This window comes from Motacilla alba, chromosome 4 (assembly GCF_015832195.1).
Source record: "Motacilla alba alba isolate MOTALB_02 chromosome 4, Motacilla_alba_V1.0_pri, whole genome shotgun sequence".
NCBI classification, from domain to species: Eukaryota; Metazoa; Chordata; class Aves; order Passeriformes; family Motacillidae; genus Motacilla; species Motacilla alba.
Genome location: NC_052019.1, coordinates 42,768,548 through 42,795,968, shown reverse-complemented (window position 1 = coordinate 42,795,968; position 27,421 = coordinate 42,768,548). Strand labels below are relative to the sequence as shown.

The following is a 27,421-nucleotide window of genomic DNA, read 5'->3' as shown; positions in this document are numbered from 1 at the left end:
AGGGGCCCGTCTTGCCTGCTTCCCCTGAGCTTGCACGGCTGAGCAGGCGGGGAGCGCCGGGGTGAGGGATGCGGGATGGATCGAGGGATGTGCTTGCTCGGGAGCGTGGGCAGAGGGCGAAAGGCTTCAGCCGTGGAGAGGAGCCCGTTCCTTCCAGCCGGGCGCGCTGCCGGTAGCACCGCTGTCCTGTTCCTATAGAAATAGCTGCTGTGAGTGCGGTGACAGCGTGCGGGCAGTGATGGATGGATGGACGGACGGATGTGTCGATGGAGCAGCTCAGCCGGAGCTGGCTTAGACCCAGTGCCCCCGGAGGCGCCACTGCGCATCTTCGTTCGCCGCGGCGGCGGCACCGGACCGGGCGGCGCTGGGTCGCGGGTCTCTCTGCTCCCGCACGGGCTTTTCGGTGGCACGGGCCGGGCAGGGGGGATCGAGGCCCCGCTGCCCCGCGGCCGAGCCGCTCCCGGGGCCGCCGCCGCCACCGTCACCTGCCGCGGCCCCGCCCGGGCGCGCCTGCGCTGCCCCGCCCCGCGCTCCGGCGGCGCGGCCGGGCCGGGCGCGATGGGAGGAAGCGGCGGCGGCGGCACCGGACCGGGCTGCGCCTCGTGCTCCCGCGGGCGCCGAGGTGAGCGGGGCCGCGGGGACCCCCGGGCCGGGCGGAGGCTCCGCGCTGCCGGGCAGTGCGGGTGGGTCGCCGCCCTCCTGCGTGGGTCCTTCGCCGCCTTCCCGAGGCGCAGGAGGAGGGAGCGCTCCCGTGGAGACGGGCTCCCCTTCCCGCGGGACCCCGGGCCCGGCCGGCCCCTGGCACGGCCGGAGAGCCGCTGCCGCCGCTCCGCTCTCACGGCGGGGCGGGCGCTGTCCCGGGCGCTGTCCCGGGCGCCCCGACTTTCTCCGGCGGGGCGAGCGCTGCCCCCGCCACGTCCTGCGGGGGACAGCGGGGTCGGGGCGCTCCCACCGGGCCAGGGCGCGTCTCGGGAGCCGGCGGAGCCGGAGGGCAGCGGGCGCGGTGTTACCCCGGGTCCAGGCGAGCCGCCAGCGCCCTCCGCGGTGCCCCGTGGCCTGCGGCGTCGGTGGAAGGGAATTACGGAGTAAGGATCTGTCGCGGCCCCTCGGGTGGTCCCGGCGGCAGGGCCCCCGCAGGGCACCGCAGCCTGGCACCCGGTCCGGGTGGAGAGCACAGCGATGGGGCTGGGGCTCCTCCCGTGGGAGCCCCTTCGCTGCGGCGGGGCGAGCGCGGCCCCTGGGAACCCGAGCAGAAAGCAGCCGGACCGGAGCCCCCGGCCAAGCCCCGGCAGGTCCGTGCCTGGCCCGGCCGGCTGGCAGGGACGCGGTGCCCACGGCGCTTCTGTGCATTGAGGGATGCATTGAGCGGGGAAGTGCGAAGTCGCTGAATAGCGTGAGCTGCGTGTTCTTTGTAACCCGCAGATTTTGGCAGGATCAGGGGACGGTTATCGGCGTTTGCAGCTTCTCTGTCTGCAGTCAGCAACCAGTTGCTCCCTTTGCCTTTTGTAGGGTTGTTGTTGTTCAGACACAGACACCCAAATGCTGTGGTTGGGCTCGGCGTTGTTCTCATGAGAACTTGGAGGGTGCCTGATACAGAAACGTGGGCAGGGGAGAACATAAGGTGTGAGTTAAAGGGAGTCAGTCATGTCTTGCAGTATGAATGATGAAATGCCCTCCAGTGCATCCTGCACCTCACCTGTTAATTTGTGTATGCAAACACAATCTGTGTCCGTCTCAGTGGCAACTGCCTTTTTTGCAAGAAACAAATTACTTTAGAGTGTTTCTCTTACCTGAGGAGAAAGTTGTCCCCACCCTCTAGCTTTTAAATTACATTTCCAAGTTAGATTAGCTTGGCTAGAACAATGAATGAGACAAAGAAATAAAATATTGCTTTTATGCCAAATATGGACACAATTAAAACGTGCAGTAAAGATGTTGCTTTAGAGCTTTGGTGCTTCTCCGGCTGTTTTGGATAATAAACATGCAACAATGAGGTGTAATTGCAACGTCTTAAACGTTTGTTCTTTGGTTCATTTTTTTTCCCCTTTAATCCTTTAAAAAGTGTGGAGAGGCTCTTTAGGAGTTAAAATTTTGCTTGGCTTCTATTACGCATCCCGGTCCCAGCGTGTCTTGGTAATCTGTAGCTCACAGTTGGAACGGACTGCGTTGTTCCCCACCTCCTCTTGCTGTACTTCCTGCTCAGAGGCACCTGCTGATACCAGCAAGCAGCCCAGAACCTGTCCTGGCTGCCAGCTTCTCTCCTCTCCCACCCATGGTAGTGGTGGGAGCCTCCGCTGGGAACAGCTTTGAGCCGCTCCTCCGGAGAGGCAGCATGAGAAGGGAATTTTGACCAGTCTCCTGGTATCTGGTAACTCGAGACTGCCATCCTCTTACAAGCAGGTGACCTCTGTCACCTGGATCGTGCTTATCTGTCAGAAAACAAAGCTGAATGCCAGTCTTTATGCTGTGCCTTTCCTTTCGTGCCTTCCTTCCAAATGCTGATTCCTCCCCTTTCCTGGTTCTGGCTGTTACCTCATCTAAAGCAGTACTGGGCTCGTTGGATTGAAAACAGTTTTTCCTGTTCTATCTATCTTTACATCTAGGTTGGGATGTTTTCTTCCCTGTGCCTTCTCCACTCCTTTCACTAGGAGTGTCCCTTGTCTAGCGCAGAAGCGCTCAGGTCTGAGATCAGTCGTTTTCCTCTCCTGTGTGTTAGTGCTGGGACTCTGATGATTCATCTCCTACAACTCTGTTCCATTAGGATTTCATCCTGCTTTTCCTAAAGCATATGGATTTACTGAAAGTCTCAAAATGAGGTTCTTGAATGTTGCCTGGGGCATGGTCGGTCAGTCTGTCTGTGTCTTTTTTAAAATTTTTTTGGTGAATGTGTGGGAACCCAAGTTAGAAAATAATAATGTTGAATACTGCTTTGTATGATGGTGGAAAACTAGCTAATACATTTTTCATTTTTAAATAAGTAGTAGGGAGGAAAAGTGTTTTTCCTAGTTGAGTATTTCTTTAAATTAATGCAACACTTAATTGCTTTGAGTGGTTAATCTCCTTCCACCACCTTGCACCTGCTTTTTTATGCCTCTCTGCTTCTATGATCATGAATTTGGGAGGAGAGGCGTGAACATGCAGAACCCTGTAATAGCAGCTGGGTATTAATGCTGACTTAAATTTGAAACACTCTATCCTGATCCACTTTCTTTGTAGCTTCTCTCCCTTTTACCGTGCCATTAAAATATTTTCCATCATGCCTGTGATTTAAACCTCATACAGGTTTTTATATGTGTTTTCTATTCTTGTAAATGCCCGGATAACGTAAGGTATGAGATCAGAAAATCTGAAGCAGGAGAGAGGAGTTCATTGCTACCTGAGCAAGGTTTTGAGAAGAAAAGGTACAGTGGATGATTTTGTGTTGTTTTCCATTGAATTCAGTGAAGCTGTGAGTGGCTGAGTCCTTGCAGACCAAGAGAGAATTTGCCCTAAGGCTTGTTTCTGTGACTTGGGTCTGTTTGTTCATGTACAGTCTAGTGATGGATCTCTGGCAAAAATAGTGAAGTTTTTTCATCACCATTATACAATGTCAAATTGATCTGGGTTGCTATTAGCTCCGTGTGAACCCTGCTGAGGAGGCATACCACTAAGTCGGTGCCAAATTTCTGATTTGATGCTGTTTTTGTGCCAGGGCATTACTTGAGCTTTTTCTGGTGAGTTTTCCTGAGACTGAGTTTTCCTCAGGGGCTGTCTGTCCCCTGTCTAAATTTGTATTGTGCGCTGTGCCATCTTTGAATTTTTAATTTTTTTTTCTTGTAAATTCCCAAATCTTTTTTTTTTGAGATAGCTTCCAAATTTCCATAAAATCATGAGATTCCTCATTGGTATGTATTTGGAACACTTTAGTTTTTCTCTGAGACTTATGAATTAAATCTGTTTCAATAGATTTGGTTTATCAAAAGTGTGGGGTTTGTGGAAGTCGTGCTCTTACCTGAAGGTTTGCTGCTAATAACAGCATTTTTATTTAGAAGGTAACAGTATAAGAAAAGTGCTAAAACTCATTGTGATTCCTGTTGTTTTATGAGACAATCCAGAGGTTAAAACTTAAAGTATTTAAAGCTTTGCATATGTGCAGTGCTTAGGATGTGTAGGGTCCTGTTCCTCTTACCAGCTTCTCTGTCCTTTCTGTCTCTCTGTTGTTGAACTGCCACTGTTAACCTGGATGCTGGAGTAAATTATCAAGGACAGCTCGATCAAACTGTGGTCTTTCTTCTGTGAGTGTATTTTGGGAGGTAGTGCAGCCAGACCAATAATACTTTTAAGTTCATGCTCAGCAAACCCAGAGACTTTAGGGGCTGTACGCTGTTTTTGCCCTTATTGACATTTGTGTGAAAAATACAAAGGCAAAAAAAGTAGTACACTATGCTAGACTGTTAAATCATCACCAAATTTTTAGCTATTTTTACACATTTTGGGTTTGAACCATGGGTTTAGAAGATTCAAACAGGGTCCGTTTGATGCAGTACTGTGTGCACTCAGCTTTAAAAGCATACCTGAAGTTAGCAGTGGAATAATATTTGTTTTAATAGTTTGAGATAACTATATTCTTTTGCAAAATTGCACTGAATGGAGATTAATAGGTAGTTTTGATACCCACTGTGGGTGATTTAGAGGCATTCTTATGTTTATATATGTTCTTGAATTTGAGGCACCTGACGCTGTTTGAAATCTTGGAGTGGATAAATGTTAAACAATTGTGAAAGGCTTTTGATTCGCTAAATTTCTCTTCTGGACTGAAAACTTGATAGCTGTTGTGCCTTAGTTTTGGTGTCTTTTCAGTGCGAGGGACAACGTCCAGTGTCTGTGATCTGAGTGTCCCTATTGTCCTTTGTCGCAGGTTGCGGAGATGGTACAGTCCCCTCTTGTGCTGCCGCTGCTGGCAGATAGGGTTTGAGAGGGCGTGATCCCAGCGGCTGCCGCACTGACTGTTCAATGTTTCAAACCCATCCAAGGGAGTAACACTCTCCCCTTCGGGGAGGCTGTACAATGCATGTTATGAATTGTCTCTCCTTGGTCAACGATAAAGAAAATGGGGCGATTCCGGTCGCGACGGGATTAATGAGCGAGGAGACGACGACAGCGCCTCAACTTTCTCAGCCTGCAGCATCGCCGCCCCCTGCACCATGTCCCCTCACAGGGGCTCCCCCAGCCCCTCCGCTCCCCCCGGGAATGCCGCCCCCACCACCACCCCCTCCTCCACTGCCTGGCCCCAACGTACCTCTGCCTCCACAGCTGCTAAATGGGCACGACAGCCACGGCAAAAAAAAACGCATGCGGAGCTTTTTCTGGAAAACTATCCCTGAAGAACAGGTCCGTGGTAAAAACAATATCTGGACAATTGCTGCACGACCACAGTATCAAATTGATACGAAGACAATTGAGGAACTTTTTGGGCAGCAGGAGGAAGCCAAACCCCAGGACTCCCGAAACCGATCTTTAAAGTCTTCGTTTAAAGAGACTAAAGAGGAGGTAAGAATTAAAGTAAAACCTCTTTTTTTACATAATGCTGTAGGAGTTGATGTGAATTCTGCCTCGCCTTTTTCTCTTTCTCTGTCATGTTTCATCCTTACAGCAAATTTGTCTTGATTCAAAGGAGAGGGGAATGATGGGAAACATAAACTCTTTGTTCTTAGTGGCACATATTTGTTTTTCAAAGAGCTAACTGTGTTTTATTATTTTAACTTGCTAAGTGCTGTGATTTGATCACCTGTTAAAATAAATATGAATAAGTGTGGGGAGCTGAAAGCATCTGTATTTACTCGTGTTGGATAGCCCTTGAGTTTCCAGTGTGGAACACAAATGTATTGTCTCTTCAACTCCCGCTCTGTGTCTGTGATGCAGGCAAGATGTTGTACATGCAAACATGTACCAGGCAGGAGAGAGGAGAGTCCTATTTGCAAGGTTAATGCTGTATATGCCCACAGTATCCTAGAGACATCAGGAAGGGAAGTGCCAGTATGGCAGCAAGGATATCGAACATAATATAATGATTAAGGGTATTTGTCATTTGATAATTTTAAAGTTTCCACTTTCATGAACATGACTTTCCTGCTAAGAAGAACTTTGCTTCATCTTCCCTGCTTTTTCTGGACATGAGGATTACCTTCCAAGAAGGTCCCAAGATTGCCACTGGTTTCTGTTCTGGTGGTGAGGAGTACTCTGTACAGAGTACTCTCAGGTTCAGACACTCTCCAGGGAAGTGATAAGTAGCTTTTCTGGTTCTTAAATCCTCATTTATAGACAGCCTCTTTGTGAAGCCTGAATTGAATTGTCTCAAGTGATCTTTCTCTGAAGTAATTGGAGGGCTGAAATGCAGATTTAATCACTAGTGTGTGTCTACATACATGTTAGCTTGTAAACAAAATACAGAGGGCATGGGCTTAAGAGATGTAACAATGCATCAATTTTTAGTGAGAAAATAGGGACATGAAGTTGCTGATATCTTCCAGGATACAGGAGATGTCAAAATAAGATCAGAAGGGACAAGATGAGAAACCAATGCACTGATAGTATGCATGTTGTACATATTGAAATTTAAGGTTTAAGAGGGCATGTGTATTCTAGGCTCTGAAACCCTGACGTCGGGAAGTAGTAATTGGGGCCATCATCAGAGGTAGTCATTAACCTGTGTGCTGTTTTCAGGCTATGTTCATCTTTGAATCAGGAGTGTAGTGAGTGCACTTCCTGTGCCGAGAACAGATGTACAGAGCTCTGGCCTCCTGCGTTTCCTCAGAGGCTCCCCCTTTCAGGACTGCTGTGTGATAAAGATCTAGTTCTAGTAAATATTACAATAAGTTTCATAAACTGAATGCGGCCCATAGTGTGCAATAGGTAGGTCAGAGAAAACCCCAGTGTGCTCTAGAACTCACACAGTGGTAGAGATCAAAATCAGAGGCCTGCAAAACCAGGGATTCTCCAAGATACAATGCCTTGGAAACAAAACCCTGCTTTGCTGAAAGTCATGGTTTTCGTGCGTCTGTCTGGAGCTGATAGGGTGGTGCAGTGCATTTGCACTGCTGGATGCCTGTGCACCCTGGTTCAGGGCTCCCATGGTGACTTTGCACGTGGCAGGTGGTGAGCCAGCAGGACTTGCCTCTGAGTGATGCCACTTAAGTGACAAAATGTTCCGCTCGCTCGCTAAGCTTTGTCAAGCATGCTGCGGCAGTGTGTCAGTGGTGAGCAATTTCTTAGGTGTTAATGGACTTTGCAGTCCTATCTGCTTAGCAAGGAGGGAAGGAGATAATCCCGAGGAGCCCGTGTTATTGGGAGTGCAGATGGGCAGCAGCGCACGTGCTTCACCCACTGCAGGCCTGGTTCAGCGGGGGCTGGAGATGGGAGCACAGGCCCGGTTTGTGACTCCATCGATTGCCGGCTGCCATCGATTGTTTCAGTGTGGATGGGCATCCTCAGCTCACTCGGGTGAAACCTACAGAGGCTGACAGGAGCTGGGGGCAGGCTGAGGTGCGCAGAATCTGTGTGACCTGGTGGAGAGAGTGCTGATGAGGGGCTGAGGGAGCTCTGGTTCTGCTTGTGGCTGTTTCATGAACCAGCAAGGCCAGGTGGACCAGACATTTTGTGTTTCAGCACCTCTGTTCCTTTTGTCTACAACACAGTTGATTTTAGACAGTACTTAATGGTCCAGCAAAGAAAAATGTTCTCAGAAGTTTACATAGTGGATGGAATTAGCCTACTTGGTGTAGTATATCAGCAGTGAATTTTCAAGACAACTTCAAGTGCATAAATTCAACTTTTACTTAGATCCAAATCTGAAAAAAGCAGCATGTGTCCCAAGTGCTGTACAGAAGGGCAGGGCCAGAGAGCACTCTGTGGTCCCTATAGCCTCCCTCTTGGTGCAGTGGTGTAGCTTCAGTGGAAGCGGTGAAGAGTTACTCTTCAGCCACTGTCGAGGGCACTGCCCTACACACTGTGGAGGAGATTTGGGGTTTCATACCTTTGCCAGAGATCACTGTTGATTATGAAATGATGAGCAATTTCGGTAAAAGTTCTACGCATGTAGGAGCTTACAACACTGCATGTCCTTTGGATTCCTCACTCGGCAGGGATTTATACAGGGAGTTCATATGAAACATCATCATTATAACAGAAGTCCCTTTTGAGGCTTGAGTCAAACTCCTACAGCAAATGCTTTCCTTTTTGTAAACAAGCCCTCACCAAACCCTTAGGAGATTAATTAGCATGTTTCCTTGACTAAAGGCTTAATTTGCCCTATGGTTCCATGTAATTTGAGGCTCTGAAAAATAGGGGGTGCAAGGTTAAGTTTACACGCCAATTTACTTTCCCCATCCTTCAGTGGTGTCCCAGTGTGGCACAACAGGCACTCACCCAGGCTGTAGTTAGCCTGGCAGCGGAGTGGGCAGAACAACTTCTTGTCAGCCAGAGGAACTGGTCTTGCTTTCTCCTTCAAACAGTGCCTCTGCTCCTGTCTCTCACCTCACCCCACTTGTCCGCTGCCTCTGGACAGATATTGGATAATGTAATACACATATTACACCCTCTGTAAACATATTTAGGTAAACAGCTTAGCAGAGTGCTGTGGGGTTCTTCATTTGTTTTCTGCTGGAGCAGTTTCTGCTCTTCGAGTTAGGTTTGATGACTTTAAGGAAGGATGCAGTGAATTCCAGAACCTGTGCAAAGGGACAGTGAGAGGAGAGAGAAGGAGTGAACAGGATGTCTCTTGTCCCCTCTCCTAGACATGCCTTCTCTGATGCTGGCTCTGATGCTTATTCCACCTTCTTGAGAGCTGATTCAACCTGTTAATCCAGAGAAGAACTATCAGCAAGAACCAAATGAGATGAGTACTAGTGCCTGCCTAAGGGAAAAAGCAGGCTAGGAACGTGACATGGGAGAATGACACAGAGTGGGGACAGCCCTTTAGTAAGCTGCTAGGTTCCCTCTGCTGCACCGTGACTGCAGGCATGGAGTGATGGTTACTGTGTTGTAATGTGAAGTGGTAGCTGAAACAGGAAGTTATTTATATCCTTCCAACCTTCAGCATCCAGCCTGAGCCACCAGACTGTTCCATGCTTGCTGTAATTTGTAAGCTGTGTCCCACCATGTGAAACCCCATTATTCTTAGGCAAAGACAACCTACAATGTTTTGTTTTACTGATCTGTTATAAATCCACTTTGTTGTGTTTCCCTTCCTCATTGATGATTTCATGGCAAGAAACTCCTGTTGCATTTCTCCAGTCACTACAAAGTCATTTTTGATGTGGGTCTTTTTGTGTCTCCCAGAACACTCCTCTGAATCTTTCGTATTGGTTGCAAATTCGTGTTGGGGTTCGGGAGTAGATATCCTCTTACCATCAACACAACTACACCATGGTACTCAGGCTAATTTTCCCCATCTCATAGTGCCTTCATAACTGAGTATTTCTGTGGTGGATTAAAATTTGTCAAAATGAGGCCTGTTACTGTGTGACCTGTGCCTGCTGCAGATTTTGGAAATATGCTGGGTTGAATACTCTGGTGATGAAAAGTGGATTAATGAGTGAATTGCTGTCTTTGGTTTAGAGGTTGCAGTGTTTATAAAGTAGATGTGGCAAGTGATGGCAAGTGACCTGTGATGTTCTATATGGGCTTGCAAAGTGCAGGTGTGGAGATGGTGGAAAGTATCTGACAGAATTGTAGTATTTCCAGTTTCAGAGAGTAGAGCATGAGAATGGAGAAAGCTCTCCTAAATTCATCTAAAGTAAATAATAAGAAACCATATAAGATGTGTTTTTTTGCTACAGAGAATCCCAGTGGGACTAGGAATACCTGTTCCCAATTCTCAATTACAGTCCAGTGTAACTTTTTGAGCCAAGAAGTGCAGGGGTATTACTGGTGGACAGGGCTTCAAAACCTCTTTGGGTGGCAAACAGAGACCTGAAAGGTGCTGTGCCAGCAGAAGCGTTGATGGTGTTGTGTGAGCAGAAGACAGGAGCAGACTGAGCAGAATTTAGAAAAAGCTGTGGTGATGTTCAAAGGGTAAAAAGCAACAGCAGACAGTGCTCTGCATGAACGAAATCAAATGAAATCTCGGTGGAGAAGAGTAGACATTGTGAACAGATGTTCAGGCTGAGGTTATGAATCTAATATGCAACTGATGCATATTAGTGGGATGGAAGATAGTGTATTTGTGTGCAAGGAGTAGGAACTTGTACTTATGGAGTATCTGCCAGGTTTCCCTTTTCTCCTCCTTGTGCTCTCATCTGGAAACTCCTTGAAGAGTTATGTAATGACAGCAGTTTCAAACATTTTTGATAAACTTGGAGTAGACACCAAGCAAAGAGTGACCAAAAAGTGAGACTTGTTCTGATTGTGTGGTTAAACAAGAAATCAGAGAAAAAATCAGAGTGCAGTCATATATAGAACAAGAAGTGTTTGTAAAATCCTGGTACTTAAGAACAGCTGTGACATTTTTTTGTTGTGCTGATAAGACAAATGCAGCTGTATATGTTCCCCTTTGTTGTTTTTCTTCGAGGGAAGATATTAAAAAAATTATGTAATTTGTTTGAGGTTGTACTGTAAATCTGAGTTGTGCCATGGAAAACAAAGGTTTACTCATCTGATGATCAGTCTCCTTGTAGCAGTTACTGACTGTGATTTAAAAATATACACAAAATTAACTCTGAATATGCTTAAAAACCCCAAATGAACCTAAAGCCAAACGATGGTAAAGCTTGTAGGCTTAAACTAGTACAGAGAAACCAGAGAACTAGGGGTGACCGGAGCAATTGGAGACTGGAGCTACAGTTAGAGAGGTCAGTGAGAGGTCCCTGCAGTAAAACATTTGAAAAAGATTAGATACTGCAGGGGGAGAGATAGTTGAACCTGTCCTGCGTTAAGGGGCTTTTCCTTAATGATCTGTTGGGGGCCTCTCAACTCTTAAGATAACAGGAGAATAAACCACAATCTGTCCCCTTATCTCTGCATATGCTAAAACTGAGGGCTTCGGGCTACCAATCATCTAATTAAAGCTAATATGCTGATATTTCCTGTGTTTTCTGGTCTTCACTGTTTCCAGAAGAGAGGAAATTCCAGAATTTCAGAAAACTTTTCAATATGACTCACTATTTTCAGCAGACGAAGAGGCTGTCTCCTGGGTGTATGTTGAGGATAGCCCATTAATCATCCCTATATTTTCACTGTCACCAGCTGACTGCAGGCTAATTCAATTTCGTGATAATGCCAATGTTGCATTTATATATCTACTTCTAATCTGAGCACTGTCACAAAGGTCAAAATGCCTTTCCAGTTGTCAAAACCACAAACACATGCGAGTCCAACAGTAGTCTTGAACATCTATGTGTACTGAGCTCTTTTATTGTAGCCGTCAGGTGGAACTGTTAAAGTGAAACAATTCTCTTGTCCTTGTAAATCTCATGACTTTTGTAGCTGTTATCACCAATATAGCTGTGGTAAAATGTTAACCTTAAGGACACAATTTGCTAAAACAGGGCAAACCTCTCAGGTTTAAACTTGTATGCTGTTAGAGGAAGAAAAATAAAAGAGGCACTTTGATTTTAAATTTTTTTTACAAAATTAAGGGGAAATATTACGGGGTGGGTTTGTTTTGGGTTTTTTTTTCTGTCTGCCTAATCTTCAGAATTATATATAAGATGATACAGCAAACCAACTTTGAAATACAAAGCTGGGAGAGCTTATTTTAATATGGATTTCTGTTTGCTTCTAGGTAGGCAAACAGATTTGAGCATTACGTGTTTCAGGGTTTGATTCAAGATCGCCTTATTTATCTTCCCCTGAGTCAGTGTGGCTGTTAGTTGGCATGAATTAAATCAACAGTGCACCTGACCTCTGCTTAGAAATCCCATCCCCACATTTGTCACAAAACCTCTGAATTTACATGGGTTTTGAGGTGTGGTGTTCACTAACCTTGGGGCCTTCAAATGCAATATCGTGTATTACCTGATAAGCAACATTTTGCAGATACAGGGTTATGAAATAAGCAAGAAGAATGTTTTCACTTTGTAATGAAATAGAAATATTGATTCTTTCCTTCATTATATGTTGCTGTGGAATTTTTTGCTTCACTTGGAGAAAGGTGATGTGAGTGTCCTCTGTATTTCCGTGGTAAAAACTAGTTTTGTAGTATATGAGTTTTCTTGATAAGAAGTGACTCTATTTATTTGGCCTGGGATTTGTTGCAAACAGTTATCTGTAGCAATTTAAGAAGTTATATCTGCATTATATGCTATTTTCTTAGGTATTGTTAGATTAATCTCTTGGTTTCTCTCTCAGGTTTCCATTTTGGATGCAAAAAGAAGTATGAACATTGGGATATTTCTCAAACAATTCAAAAAGTAAGAATTCTTTGTAGTTCTCATAAAATATATACATTGTGCTCTGTTCCTTGTGGAGTTTGCAGTTTTATGCAGTTTTCTCAAAAGTAATTTGGCGTAATTTGTTTTCTAATATGTCCAGTGTGAGTGCATTTGTGACTTAGCATCAAACAGAGTTTGCTGATGTTACACAGTTGAGGTGAGTTTTCAGGTATGGTTAAGAGAAGCCCTTGTACCTCATGTAGCAGTGCCTGTGAGCTGCCTTTTGCTGGCTTCCTCTCTTTGTAAACAATTAGAAAGGGGCAACGAGAGCAATGTTTTCAAGAGCGAGCTGTTCCATTGCTGTCTGTATTCAGTGATAACGTTGCCCTTTGGTAAAGGCACCACTGAAAAGGATGTCAGAGCAGTGCTGCTGTGGACACTGATGCATCCACAGCCTCTTTATAAGTCTGTTGAGTAGCCCAGGCATGGTTTTTTCAATCTGTGTAACTGTTCGCCCTGCAAGTGTTAGAAATATGTGTGCTCAATTGTTTTTTCAAGGTCTGCCGAATCCATCATTGAAGATATTTATCATGGAAGAAGTCAGCCCTACAGTTCTGAACTGCTACATGAATTTCTTAAATTATTACCAGAAGCAGAGGAGGTAAATAATGGTTTTACGTGGAACTTATTTTTTGTAGAGTTCTGCTGACTGGGATTCCAACATGAAGTCCTGTAAAAGAGGAATCTCAATGCCTTCCAGAGGCTAGGGAAGAGGGAACAGGAAACCACTGAGTGCAAATGTTTAATCTTCATTTGGCTTGTGGTATTGAGATCGCATTCCCTTCACATCAAGTAATTTCACCTGCTTTTAAGGAGTTGACAAGACATCTTTTGTTTTTATGATGTCTCTTTTGTCCCATCAACAGCAGGACCTGGAACCTTCCTGTGTGCAGATAACTGCTCTAGGGAAGTTAGAAAATTCAGAATTGAAGTATATTCTAAGAAAACAAATTTCACTCCTTTGGCACCTGCCTTCCCATTGCAGTGCCTGTGAGTTGAATATTGGTAGCCCTGTGCTACTGCCTCTTTGCCTTCTGGTTCACTGCCTGCCTGGTTCATCTGGATGTGTTCCTGGGCCTGATCACTGGGTTTCAGTAGGGCAGAAAGACAGCTCCAACGTTCAGCACCCATGGAATTTGCTAACATGGCTTAGTGCTCAAAGGGGACGTGTTAGAAGGCACAGAATTACCAGCAGTACCTTCTCAATGTTCCTGTGATCACCATATGACCAACATCCAAGCACAGCCTTCTTCCCTCCTAGTCCCAAACTTCAAGTCTATTCACATGATTAAAGAGGTGAAGCTTCATCAACTGACCCGGGAGCCCTGCTTAATGGTGTACAGTTCCTTGCCTGCTCACTGTTGGCACTGACCCATTTGTGTGTACTTGAGAGAAATGTAAACCGCAAACCTGACAAAATTAGCATTAGAATTGCTTGGGTGCTTCACATCAAAGTGAGTGGCTGAAACTTGGGAAATTGCTAAGTTAAGGTCCACATACAGATCAACCTCAGCTCACATGCTTTACCACTTCAAGGTCATACTGTCAAAGCACTTTGTTTCCTCTGTGCAGCAACAAATCTCGGATCCAGTCATGAGTAGAACATGTTACAGCCCTTGCTCTCAAATTTATGACCCTAAATTGAGCTGCCTTTGCAGAGAATCTTGTAGGAATTGTGTTATGTTAGTATACTCGATTAATATATCTCTTAGAGTTGGGAGGATATCAACAAGTTGAAATGTAATCAATCAAAAAAAGAAGGTGATAGTAATTCTAGGACCTCAAAACCATTCCCTCTTCCCTCTTTGTTTTCATTTTAGTACATATTCCATTATATAAACAGAATTTATCTCCTTCCTCTGAAAGTCAGACAGAGGAGAACAGTGGAGTACTAACTTGAAAGAGTGACTCCTAGTTAACTTTGTGGATAGTCAGAAAATTAGACTGAAAGAAAAGTACTTTTTCTTTTTTTCCTCTTTCTGGCTTAGATCTTGGTTGTTATTTTATGACAAGTAGAAAGTTTTTCAGATAGTGTAGTCTATGTGATATAAATGTTGTCATTCAGCTAGAATTGTAACATAAGTTGTTGAATTTTATCAGTTTTGTCTGCAATGCTCAACTAGATGCATTAGCCATCCAATAGGTACTGCTAAGAGTGAAAAAAGATGTTTATTTATTTGACAACAGATTTGACAACAGGCTTATCACTCAAGATAGTGGGGCCAGAGAATTTAAGAAGTGCTTTTAAGGAGTCATTTGGAAAATTAATAGAAGATATTCTATGATACAGGAGGGCATTAGAAATAAAAGGGCATTAGACATGAGATTTGTTGCTGTTCTCAAGGGAAGGCTGGAAAGAGGTTGCTTTCCAGTGTGCAGGTGTTTGTATGTATTTAATTAATTGCGTGCATCAGAAATAGGAAAGACTCTCTTTGTTATTCTTCTCATAATTGTTGAATTTTTTTGGATTTTCCCCCTTGAGAGCTGATGGGTGGTGGCAGGCAAGACAGGGATGTAAGGGCCTGATTCTTCTGCTGGTATGGAAAAATGTTTTCATGCCTTCATGTCATCATGCTTGGTGTGGTGTCTAAGAATAAAAGGATCCAGTAACTCATTTACTGCAGTGGCCTCTAAAATTTTGGTGTAGGCAGTTAAAAAATATGTTCTTTTTAGTAGCCTCAGAGCTTTTTTTTTTTTTTTCACCATTTTTTCTCTAAATGTACGTTCATTGTTCTTCTGCTATATCCCCTTACTTTTTTTTATTTTATTGTCTGCCTCCTAGACTCAATACCTGTGTCCTAGAATAGTGATTCACAATTTGCTAAGGGAAAGGCATCAGAAGCTTACAGCCCCACATACAAATAACCCAGAACCACTGGAGATACTAGGTGGTGTTATTTGTTCTGCTGTTCCCTCTTCAGTGTAATACTCCCTAATTTCTTTTTTGCCATGTCACATGAGATAGCTTTAGCCAGCTGTCATCACACTGGCCTGTCCTTGCACAATGTTGTGCCCATCCTCAGCAAGGATTCCCTGGGACTGCCCTTTCCACACTTCCTGTTCTCCTAAGGACCTGCTATGTTGTTGTAAGAGTTGAGAATTGCTCTGAGCAGAGACTTGAGCACTCAGGTCCTGAAAGGTTAGCAGCTATTCAGTTACCAGGGTAGACTGTCCTGCTGCAACCATGGGTGGGCTTCTGCAGTTCCTCTCTGTGTGCTCTTCCCAGCAGCTCAGGTATTTGCAGGCACATTTGCCTGGAAGCACAGGTTTCTTGCAAGCTGCAGTGAGGGCCGAGTGCCTTCTGTAGGCTCTGCACTGGTGACTGTGCTTTGAGATGCCTTCTGCCTTTCTTTTCTATTTTACCATAAATCCCTAGTCTGTAAAAGTGAAAGGAGGGAGGGGAGTGCCTTTCCTCATCATAGCTGTAGAAAGGGCAACTCTGGACTATTTTGTTTCTTCTTTTTTACCAAGAAGTTTAAGTTTACAGTTTACCTGGTGTGAATAAGCACCAGCTTTGTACTCCAATTGTATCTTATCTAGAAGTGTTGTGATATCCAGTCACATTACCTAAATGTGCTCCATGTCTCTTGTTTGACTTTTGACATATTTTAGATCTTTTCAGTTCACAGTATCTCAAGCACCTGATGGTATTCCAGCTTTTTGACAAAGGAGGCTAGGTACTCAGTCTAACAAATACATTTAACATCAGTTGTCTTTAAAATTATTCTATATACACTGTTGTAATGTGGCAACTCTATTTGCCTGCAGAAATAGTAGTCAGTACTACTAATTTTCTAGCTGTTTTCTATGAAAAATCCCAACAGCTATCAAAGTTGTGGAGATTTTTGCATGTAAATGGCAAATACAGGCTCCTTACTGAATGTTTTTTCTCAAACTATTAAAGACTATTAACTAATAGGATTATTGTTGAAATATTGTCATTGCTGTGAAGTCTTTTCTACAACATAAAATATCTGGGTATTTTCAAATGTTTAATTTGAAAAACTTGACAAATATTTGAAGCTGATCATGATGGAGCTTGCTGCAAGGCTCCACTCAATGTTTTGTCCAGGGCTGTCTGTGGATGTGTGGCCTGGCCACTATACAGTGGTTAGAAAAAAGGCCAAGCAAATTCATAAAAGTTCTCAATACATTAACAGCTAGGATAAGATCACTGTTTTTCTTTAAGCCTTTTTAGAAGTCCTGCTGTTTGTACCAAACTGTGCTTAGCAGTTTAGTAAGGAGAAAGAAACACCTATTTGGAATCTCCTCTGCTTCATCCCTTTTTTCAGTTTGTTTTTTTTCCAGAAACCTTGACTGAAGCAGTGGTCTTCTCTGCTATATCTCTTCTGAAAAGATTCCTAGTTGTTTCTGAATGATACCCTGTTGAAATGGCTGACAGCTTTTATTTACTGGCATCCTGACTAGAGCAGAGAAGAAGCTTTTAGCTGCTTTTATGTGCATATTATTGCACTCTTCGACAAGCCCAGACTGGCAAAAGTTGAGAGAGTCCAGTGTTTAACGAGCTAGAATAGCCAGAATTTGTACTTTAAATACATACAGAAGAGAGCATATCACACTGGTAATCAGCTCACCCACACACATGCACTCCTGGGTTATCAACACAGTGTCTTAGCTTCCTTTCTAATGTCTCAAGCCTGTCCTTTGCTCGTGTACTCTGATTTGTGGTCGTCTGTCACCGGCTTTATTGGAACTGTTTCTGTCAGCTCTACCCTTTTCGAACGATGTCTGTAGTTAAATGCCCCCTCCTTTCCTCAGCCACTGCTTTATAGGGTTGACCATCCTTTAGAGCTTTCATCTCCTTTTCCTTTTTTGCCCTTTATGATTACCTGCAGGTTTTTCTGCCTTTCTTTTTATCGTTTGCTGGTAGTGGTTTGCCACTGCCCTGACTTGTGCCCCCTCGTGCCTCACTGCACGAGCAAATGTTTATTCCTCTTCTTCAAAGATCCTGCATAGCTACAAGATCCTGCAAGGTCCCTGTTTTATGCCATAAAATAAAATCCCACTAGAAGTGCTGTTGGTAGCTTAAAAATTGCCAAGAACTGGAATACAGTAGCTTTTGTGTCTGCCAGGTATAATGGCATACTTGCAATGGGCATCTCTACTGCGATTGTTCACAAAGCAAATCAAAGATCAGGCTTTCGATGTTTCATAACTGTTCTTAAAATTAAGCAAATTATGTATGTGAGAACCTTGTGTATCTAAAATCAGATTGAGTGTGCATGGGCATGCATGGACAGTGCAAATGCATATTCCATATACAAATATAATGAAAAATTAAATTAGTAGCTCAGCACCCAATTTGAGTAATACAGAACTGAGCGTACAATGTAATTATGCTCTCTTGCATATACACATTACACTGCCATATCTCAGTATGTGGCTGCCTACTCTTGTGGAAAACTTTTGTTGTGCTTCAAGAGAGGAGGTCAAGGCCAGAACTGATAGGGTTATTCATTATGATTTTATAATAAGCTACATTTTTAGTTCTCTTGTGTTCTGAAGCCATCTACTATATCTGTTAACATGACTAATAGTGAACATTGTTGTCAATCCCCATGGTTTCTTTGCAGCTCCTGGCTGCAATTGGTATTTGAATTTGACCCCCACTTCTGGGAGCCATCAGAGAATCGCAGCTTCCTTCCAGAATACTTGGACAACATGGCAGCAGAGAGTAGAGGCAGTTCCATGGGATTTTGAATAGTCTCCGTGGAACGTGTAATGACAGACATCCAAAATGTGTTCCAGTAATTTTTTAGCTTTGGGGTTCGGAAGTTGTTTTTTTTTAGTTTATTGGTAGTGTTGATAAAGTCAAATAACTATTTTTTTCCTTCATAGTGCGAATTATTTTTAAATTCTTAAATTATTAATAAAAAAGGGAACACAGAGTAATTGCTGTCCTATCTTTACCTTAGCTATTTCCCAGACTATTTACTATTTTAAGGCCAAGTTAAAAGATGATTTAGCCTTCTATTTGAAAAACTTCAGACATGTATGGAGAACCAGGCTGTGTTTGCTGAATTCTGGGGTGAAAAGCACATTATAAATCTGTTGTGTTCCTGTTTTGTCTGCTTGTGGAATGGGTCACTGTTCTCCACCATCCTTGGGTTTTGGGCTTCTTGGGTGAGCTGCCTTGGTGCTTCTTACATAGGTAGTTTGGGATATCTAAGGAGAAGATGGTGGGGGATAAGGTGGTTGATGTAGGCTGGGGAAAGTGGAACCAGGTGGTGAGCATCTCTTTGTTTCAAGTCTGATTTCACAGACTTTCTTCTGGGCTGACCATTGCCCAAAGCTTTTTGCATGGTGACATTCACACCCTCTCCTCCCCATCAGAAGGCAGCCTTGTCAATGTCTTCCATTGTGCATGTTTAGGAATGTTCCTCCTCTGAATTAATTCTGGGATTTAGTACTCACTCATGTGACTCCAGGCGTTTTTCCTAGTAGGATAGAAGAGAATTTCATCCAGTGCATGTAAAACTAAAATTCCACATAGAAAACATTGATCTCTACTTACTGTTGAAAGTATATTTAAATATAGTACTGGTAGCATAAATAAGTTAATATTCCTGGAGCGTCTCAGGATCTCTTGTTGTTCACTTTTTGTGCATTTGAGTCTTCAAATTGCATCTTCCTATAATTAACCTGTGGTTTATATGGTCTGATTTTGGTGAGGTGGCATGGGTTTTTTTGGTGGCCTGCTTTTCTGTCTTTCCTCCCTCTCTCCCATATCTGAATGCCTGTATCCTTTTCAGGCAAACGCTGGTATTTGCAAGATAGTAAAATGAGGTTGGAGAATTTGCAGATTTTTTTTTTTTAGGTTGCAGTCCACTAGTTTTGGGAAGCTAGGTTAAAGAACACCTTTAGAGACTGAGATAGTATGCTATCTCTCACTCCCCACTTAATGATGTAGAAAAAGTGTTTATTTTGGGTTTGTTTCTTGCTCATTTAACACCTTAGAATTATCAGGAATGTCAAGTCTGGTCTTTCCTGTTTTTTTGTTGGCAGACTTCTTGAATTACTCAGTAAATTAGGAGTTTTCTCAGGCCTAAAAAAGATGGGTATGCTGTTTATCTTTAGAAGGGGAGCTGTTGTCTGAGTGTCTTGAGTTAAATGGGAGGGGGTGGCAGTGTTAGGAAATGAAGCTAGATAGCCTGAATAAAAATTGCTCTCTGATTAGAGGTCTTGTCCTTGGTCATAAGGTTTTGTTAGGTTTTTTCCTGTTTGTATGTTTGTTGATGTGGTTTTCAATTTGAAAATAAATTATTTTCCATTCTGTGTTTAACTTGTATTTTTTATCTTTCTTAATGTGTTCTCAACATTTCTGCTTTTTCTGGTATGGAAAAAAAAAAGGGAATATAGCAGAAAAAAGCTGTTCAAAGAATCCTTTCCTTCAATTAGTTCAGAACCCTGATTTAGCATAGCATATTGTCTTCCAGTACAGATCGGCTACTTTTTTCCTGACAAAGCAGAGAAATAACTGAAGTGATTAATTTGTAGGCTGATTCTTTAACAAAACCTGTGGATATGTTGCTAAATCATGGCAGTGGGGTAACTGTTGATGCCCTGATGTAGTGTCCTTCTCTCCAATAGCTCAATATGCTTTCTAAAACTAAAGACCATCTGTGTAAATGTGGCTGTGAATGGGCTTTAAGTGTGATGTTACACAAAGGAAGGATGATGGGCTGGTTGTAAATCAGTGGAAACATGCAGCTGCTGCTGGGTGAGAACTTGTTGGTCGAATAAAGAAATAGTGTAACTGAGTGAGCTCTGCTTTTGGACATAGTTGCTGTGTTGGAAGATGTGGAAGAAATTCCAGTTACGCTTAAACATATGTGCATGTATTTTTCAGTTCTTCTATATAAACAAATAGTGAGTATGTGGGTGGATCAGTGGCTTCCAGATCATGCAAATATATGGATTTTGGTGGAGCTGGGAAGGAAGATCGACAAAATTAATGCAGTAGTATTTCCTTTGCATGTAAATGGTGTCCTCAGAGTAGTGAGAATACTGACAACAAATTACTTAAAATGCAAGATTGCATTTATCTTTAAAATATTTCGTATTATTGAAAAAAATACAAACTCAAGATCATGAAGTTTACCCCTTAAGAACATTTTAGGGGAAATGGTTGAAGCAAGTATCTTGAAAAAACCTCAGTAACTTAAAGTTTCCTTGCATTGTGCCAATAAGATCTAGGCAGTCCAATGCTGGATATTCTGAACACAGTTATGCTATGCCCAAGTGTACATCACAGTTGTTGAAGAGTTGAGGGTCATTTTTCAGATCATCATCAGTATCCTAAACATAGTGATGAAAGCAATCATTGCTCAGAAATCAAAATCAGCAATCAGAATGGTGGCATCATGGTTCCTGCTGCTGGACTGTGTAGCTAGTTTTCTGGGAGAAGAGTGATACTATTTTTTAAATTTTTTTTTTGTGGTTGGGGTGTGTGCAAATTACAGGATCTTGGGACAGTGAAGCCATTCAGTCACTGGGTGGACTTTCCAATGCCTTCATTTAAATCTACTGCTTTTCAAGGTGTTGCCTTCTCAAGTCAGGTTAATCTTGATCTTTCATGGAATTCTTTGCTAGTGTTTTTTTCTCTTTTCTAGGTAAAGAAATTGAAAGCCTTTGATGGAGATGTATCAAAATTGTCTCAAGCTGATTCCTTCATGTACTTACTAATCCAGGTGCCAAAGTAAGGAGATAGTTGGTTTGTTCTGTTTATGATAAGTGGTTTTATTTTGGCTGTCAGTTCTAAACCTGTTCGTGTACTCCAGCTATGCTCTTAGGATTGAAGCCATGGTGTTGGAGAGGGAGTTCTCACCCTCCTGTGCTTCTCTACAGGATGACATGAAAATTATAAGACGGGCAACAAAAGGTAATTAAATATGTTGGGACATGCCTAATACTCTTGTTTTTGTTAGCATGTTAATTAGTCTGCATTACGAAGACCAGAGCTTGAATTTCAGGTACCTTGGCTATTAAAAGGAGGCTAACTCCCCTCTGACAAATGCCATCAGGGTGTGCCTGGTGGATCTTTGCTTCCAAAATCAAAAATCTGGAGACTTTGGGTACACTGGCAACAAATTCATGCTCAAAGCCTAAAAGTAATAGATCCTAAACTGACAGAAGCAAAAGTGTCAATGACCAAATTAGGATGTCATCTTTTGAGTACAGTTTGCTCATTCCTGCACTGCTCTCCCTCTGATGGAATGTGGTTGTTACACCTCTCTGCTTATTCTTGCAAAGATCCATAGAAAAAAATTACTATTTTCTAAATTTCTCTATAGGTCACTTCCTTTTGAGGTGGCAGTATTGATAGGTTGAAATCTTCATTGTAAAGAATACCTTTGCTATTCCATGGTTTTCAGTTTTTGTTCTCTGTTTCTCTACATACCTGTTCTGCTCTTTACATTTCTCAAGTTTTGAACTGCTGCAGATGGCTATTTGTTGGGTAATGCAGTGTCTTCTACTCTGCAGGAAAATAGTTGATTTCCTGCTTTCAGTTAAACATTAATGCTGACCCTTTACAGTATCTTGAGTTCCTCTTTGTCCTGTTCCTCAATATGAAATTCATATTTCATGTTGGAAGCTTTTTGACAGGCTACTAGATCACTGTTTAGGTTGCTTGTAGTGGTATAAAATGGTGCAGTAATTAAAATACTCAATTATGAGCACTGGTGGTTAGAATACTCCTTTCAAGTGAAAGCAAAGGGGAAAAAACAGCATTTTCCCACCAGTGGGGATTGAAGTTCTCGTTGACTCAGGAAAGTGTGCAGTGCTTAGGATTAGGTCTGAGTTTGGCCTTTTATTAGGATCTCTTTTAAATCACTGTTCTTTGTGTTTTGAGCAACAGACATACGTGAGGGAATATGTTATGTATAAAAGTAGCCACACCTGAATGTCCTTCGTGTCCTTCACCCAAGACATATGTAAACTGGTGAATTAATTCCCTCCAGAGAGGAGACACTTTGGTCTCCAGCTCCTGCATCAGGCCAGTCACGCAAATCACTGACTGGGCCTTGCCTGTGTTCAGTCCACTTTGTCATGTGCTCTTCTCCTTTTGGTCTTTTCACTTCAGGGTTTGTTGATAGCCTGAAGTTGTTTAGGAATTATGTCTCCTTTGCTATTGCTGTCTCCTAGGTTTCTTTCCTGTAATTAAACAGAGAGAATATTTACTTCCATTTTAATGCTGATAATCACTAAGGGTTAGGATGGTCTAAAGAGCCTGGTGGATTCTCATCTAGCCTGCAGATGGATGGATGGATGTCACAGTGACGCGGAGCGGGCTCTTACTGTGTGAAGTCTTTTGAAGTTGCCTTCTCCTTGTGGCCTTGTGAAATTTGCTATTCTCTTATTTATTCTCTCCTCTCTCTTCCTCCTTGTGTCCTCACCTTGGATCTACCTTGTTAGATCAAAGGTTATTTAACTATTTCTATGTTTTTAGGTTGCCAGTATTGAAATACAAACGTGTAAGGGCTATGGGCTTCCAAAATGATTCATTACTGTATTGTGTTGAGCAGCTGAATGCAGGATAAATTATAGAATGTGGACTTGGAACCAAAATAGTTTTTAAAAGTATTTACACTACAATCAAAAGGATTCTACCTTTTATTTTCTTCATTAGTATAACATATAGTACCTCACATTACAACCAGCTCATAGTGATTTTCTTGCCGTATGGATAATTGCAAATTTGGAGTTGCTTGGTTCGCTGTGCCATATTTATTAACTCTTTACAGTTTTGAATTTCCACATCTTATTTCTAAGGTAATCCCTCTGGTGCACATATATTGTTTTTTGCACATACACTGTTTTTTGCTCATATGCGGCTAGGTGAAAAGATGTATGAATTCAGATAGAACACTACTGTGCATTTTGCAAAGAAACGAACGTACATACCTACAAACCAGGCTTGTGTGATCAGAAAACTATAAAAGGCTGTTTTATTCCATGTGACTCTTTGTCACACTGAATATAACTTTGTGCTAAATGATCTTTGATATGACAAGTAAAACAAATGCTACGCTGAGTTGGTGATCATACAGAAATAAAATGATGATTCATAGTGGGAGTGGGATAAGCAAGGAAAATTTAAACATTGCCTGTTATCTTTTCAGGCCTTATGGCCAAGTCTCCTAAAAAAAGAGTAGTTGTTTAAAAGCCCAGTCCTGGCAGATGGCAAATGGATCCTGCAGGGTGCAGAACGCTTGCCTCACATTGGAATAATTAGTAGGTGGTGAGGATACTTAACCACTTGCATGAGACACTTTGCACATTGCAGGGTTAGGCCCCAAATGTTTCCTTAGCTGCTGGAGGTTGCCTTGGAAATACTACGCTTGCTAAGTTAAAGTCTGAAAATGCACTTGAGTTTGTCAGTTGTGCTTGTGAATTGGAATTATATAGTACCATTATCTTTCCCATGACCTCTTCAGTTTATTGGAGCTTCTTGTCAAATTAAAAAAAAAAAAAAAGAAAGAAAAAAGTTTGAGATGAAGAGGAGCTTGGTAACTGACTATATTTCTAAACAAACAATTGTTAGACAGCAATTTTCTTGTTCCTTGCAGAGTTAATGACTTGTGAGGAGCTGCATTCCATATTGCACTTGGTTCTTCAGGCTGGGAATATTATGAATGCGGTAAGTGACATCCCAGAGGGAGATGGCTGGTGGGCCGTATTTCCTTGGTAGTGCTGCAGTGCTCTGATGTCATGCCTCAGCTTCTCATTTGCTCTTCTGCAAATTGTTTCTTTTTAGGGAGGTTATGCTGGCAATGCTGTTGGATTTAAACTCTCATCACTTCTCAAGCTGGCAGACACGAAAGCAAACAAACCTGGGATGAGTCTGCTGCATTTTGTTGCTCTGGTACAGAAAATCTATTTTGCTGGTATAAGCAACTTCTACAAATATAGGTTCATTAATTGATGCACAATATAAGGGGCCATGTGCCTGCAAAAAAAGCAACTTTGTCACAGCTTTGATTTAATCTTCACCTTTCTTCTCCTGCCACAAAATTCACCAAAAATTACCTCTACCTGGTCATCCTGTTGGGAACCCCATGGAAAGCTTAAGTTTTTATATCATGTAGAAACTTGCCTTCATCAAACTTCTTCACTGTAGAATTTCTCTTATTGTCCCAAATTCTTACACTGTGGAAGTGGCTTATTTTGATAAAAATTCTCTCCATCTTCCCATTGAATCTCCTGAGCCACCTTCTTGATAGCTTTTTTTCCCTTCCTCAATGACTGATGTGTGTTTTTTAAAGCTGCTGCAGACATTTTCAAGCTATTTTTCCTTCCTTTCAAACTTTTTGATTTTAAAAGGGAGAGAATTTAAATGCATCTATTTGACTTTGGTTATCTGTGTACAAACTGGCTTAAGAGATTTAATAGGGTATAAATTGATGTTTGTGCAGGAAGCATTGTATCTGCTCAAACAATGGCATCAGTAAATTGTCTTTCCCTAACATTCCTTATTAATACATCTGGCTTGTGTTCACTGGCAGAAGCAGCTATTATTTTACACTGCAAAATGGAAGCTGTCGTTTAAAATCTCCAGTTCTGATCCCTGCCTTTCTTTATGGGATGTCCTCCACTCAGTTGTGTTAGGATTGAATGGGAAGAAAAACAGTGCAAGAGAGAAACCTTTAAGTGCCCTCCCAGAAGCTTTAGAACTGCCAGACTTAGGGATTTTGGCGTGGTGGTGGAATGTTAATGGTTTGTGTGTGTTTTGGTTTTGTTCTGTTTGTTTCAGGAAGCCCAAAAGAAAGATGCTGCTCTTCTCAACTTTTCAGAAAAAATTAGGAGTGTTCATGATGCCGCCAGGTGAGTTAAAAGAAAACTGAAAACTTATGGTTAGAGTGAAATTGGAATTTTCTCATTTGTGAAGCAATGAGGCTTATTCAGGAAAGTCTTGGCACAAAAACAGATCTTTACAAATGTTTACTGTAGCTTTGAGGTCTTCATTTCCATTTACTAGCAGAAGTATGCCTGCAATGTGCCTTCAGGTATGAGGTTTTTTTATTACATGATCTCCATAGGTTTTTGGTAATTCTGTCTCTGTCAAATACGTGTGCCTGTTCGTTACTGTCAAGGGATTGAACTAACAGCATGATACTCTTTTTCCTTAAACCAATTTCCATCTGTTTTTGAGCAGGCTACAATACTTTTTCAAATCTGGTGCAGGGGCAGGTGCTGGCCCTGGCTTCACTTAGATGCTTTTTGAGGTTTCATTTGCTGTCTTCGTTGGAAAATCTGAAGGGTTTGTGGCTCTGCATTTTTTCAGCCTAAAGTCTGAAGCTGCATAATTTTAAACTGAAGCTGATTCGTACCTCAGTAACTGTGCTTACTTTTGTGACACAGTGGGATCTAAATCTGAAACTTGGAAGCTAGCAATGCTGAAGTTTTGTTCCCAGTTTTGCTACTTCCTTACTCTTGAGCTTAGGGCAATCTATTTACATTCTTTTCCCAGCTGCAAAATGGGTCCAGTTTCTTAGATCTGATGGAGGGTTAAGTAATGTCTGCAAAAGACTGAAATCTTCTGAGGAAAGGAGTGGCCATGGAGTTAATCAGAAAATTTTTGAGGGACCACCTGTGTGGCTCTCTGCCATCCAACCCACACACCTTTTTGGCAGTTTGCCATGTGGCCTGCTGGGGAATGTAGCTTTCCTCAGCATCCAAGCCCCCTGGCAAACAGGAGAGAAACAGGCAGAGTCCCAAATTGGATGATATTTATTTTCTAACCACTTTGTTCTTTGATCACATTTGTTAACACTGAAAATCTCCTGTTGTAACTCATGCTGAAGTCTATTCAAGGAGTGCACTCTGTACATGAAAATGAAACAAAATTAAATATGTACTTCACCACTGGGCATGAGGAAGGTCTTTAGAGAGAATTGTCATGTACAAGTTGCTCATAAATCCACCCAGTTAGAGCATGTTAAAACAACTACCATTACGTTCTTTATTTTTTGTTGTCTTTCCTTCTTTACTTGTAGGCCATGCTCTTCCTCCTTCACAGGCAGAAAAATGTAGCCTGTGTTTTCCATTGCTTTTCTTAGTTGCAAAACCACCACGTTTTCCCAAAACAGGGAACTAAACTTTGCAAATGAAGTACACAGAGAAAAACCAGCACACATGGTGTAAATTTGTGTGTGTGTGTGTACTGACAAACTTTCGGATGTGCCACCATCTGCTGCCATGTGCATTTCAGTCAGGCTGCCGCAGGTTCTTCAGCTTCAGTGTTTGAAAGTCATGCTGCTGCTGAGACAACCTTAGGAGGAGCATGTGTACAGTTGTTAGTTCTTATCACTCGTCTAACTACACTGCTTCAATGCCTAGGCAAAGTTTAGTTCTCTTGTGAAGGAAACGCCATAGGTTTAGAAGCATTTACCCTCAAAGTGACTGGGAGATTTAGGTGGGAACTCCTGTTGTATGGAGTGTGGGTCTCCCAGGAGAATGCTTAGGTTACATCAGATCAGATTCCTGTGCTCTTCAGTTTCTGAGCTTCCTTTTCACAGCAGCAGCTTCACTGCTGGTGTTTAGTAGAAGGATGAAATATTGTAACTGCAGGGTTGAGACTGCGTGGGTTGCATTGCTGTGCCTGCTTAGAAGAGTGTGATGTGCAGTTTCATGATGCCAGATGCTACTGCCATAATCGGTAGTCCTGACTGATGGTCTCTTGTGGCCCCCTTTTTGTGGGAGCTCCTGCACTCAAACAGTCGTGCAGTGAGTTGAACCAAGCAAAGGATCCATCTGGAACAAATTGGCTTTTTCTTTTTCCTAGGTTAATTTTCAGTTCACAGAGATGGCTGGCCATCTTGAAAAGGAGTGCTAGGCACCAGGAGAGAAAAGGAACACCTGGACAAAAGCAGGGCACAGTAACCTTTTTAAGGTTAGATGGGTAGGACTGGCTGGAGTTAATCATGAAACCACACCCCATGGGAATCTTTTCAGGTTGCAAATAAGAAGAAATGTGCTTATCTCTCTCCTAA

The 27,421-nt window shown here is 42.6% G+C and overlaps 1 protein-coding gene across 2 annotated transcripts in view; it reads left to right on the top strand.

The window, feature by feature from the left end:
- Positions 1-489: 489 nt before the first annotated feature.
- The window catches only part of FHDC1 (FH2 domain containing 1), a 37,019-nt gene continuing 10,087 nt past the window's right edge, over positions 490-27,421 (top strand). Inside the window, exons 1-9 of one of the 2 annotated variants that reach the window (XM_038136338.1) lie at positions 490-622; positions 4,898-5,529; positions 12,325-12,386; positions 12,906-13,008; positions 21,041-21,126; positions 21,209-21,309; positions 23,999-24,069; positions 24,187-24,294; positions 25,183-25,253. In XM_038136338.1, coding sequence (XP_037992266.1) covers positions 5,047-5,529; positions 12,325-12,386; positions 12,906-13,008; positions 21,041-21,126; positions 21,209-21,309; positions 23,999-24,069; positions 24,187-24,294; positions 25,183-25,253 — 1,085 coding nt within the window. In that variant the 5' untranslated portion in view covers positions 490-622; positions 4,898-5,046. Of the gene's footprint in view, positions 623-3,271; positions 3,402-4,897; positions 5,530-12,324; positions 12,387-12,905; positions 13,009-21,040; positions 21,127-21,208; positions 21,310-23,998; positions 24,070-24,186; positions 24,295-25,182; positions 25,254-27,421 lie in introns of those variants that run through there. The other variant, XM_038136339.1, reaches the window with a different exon arrangement.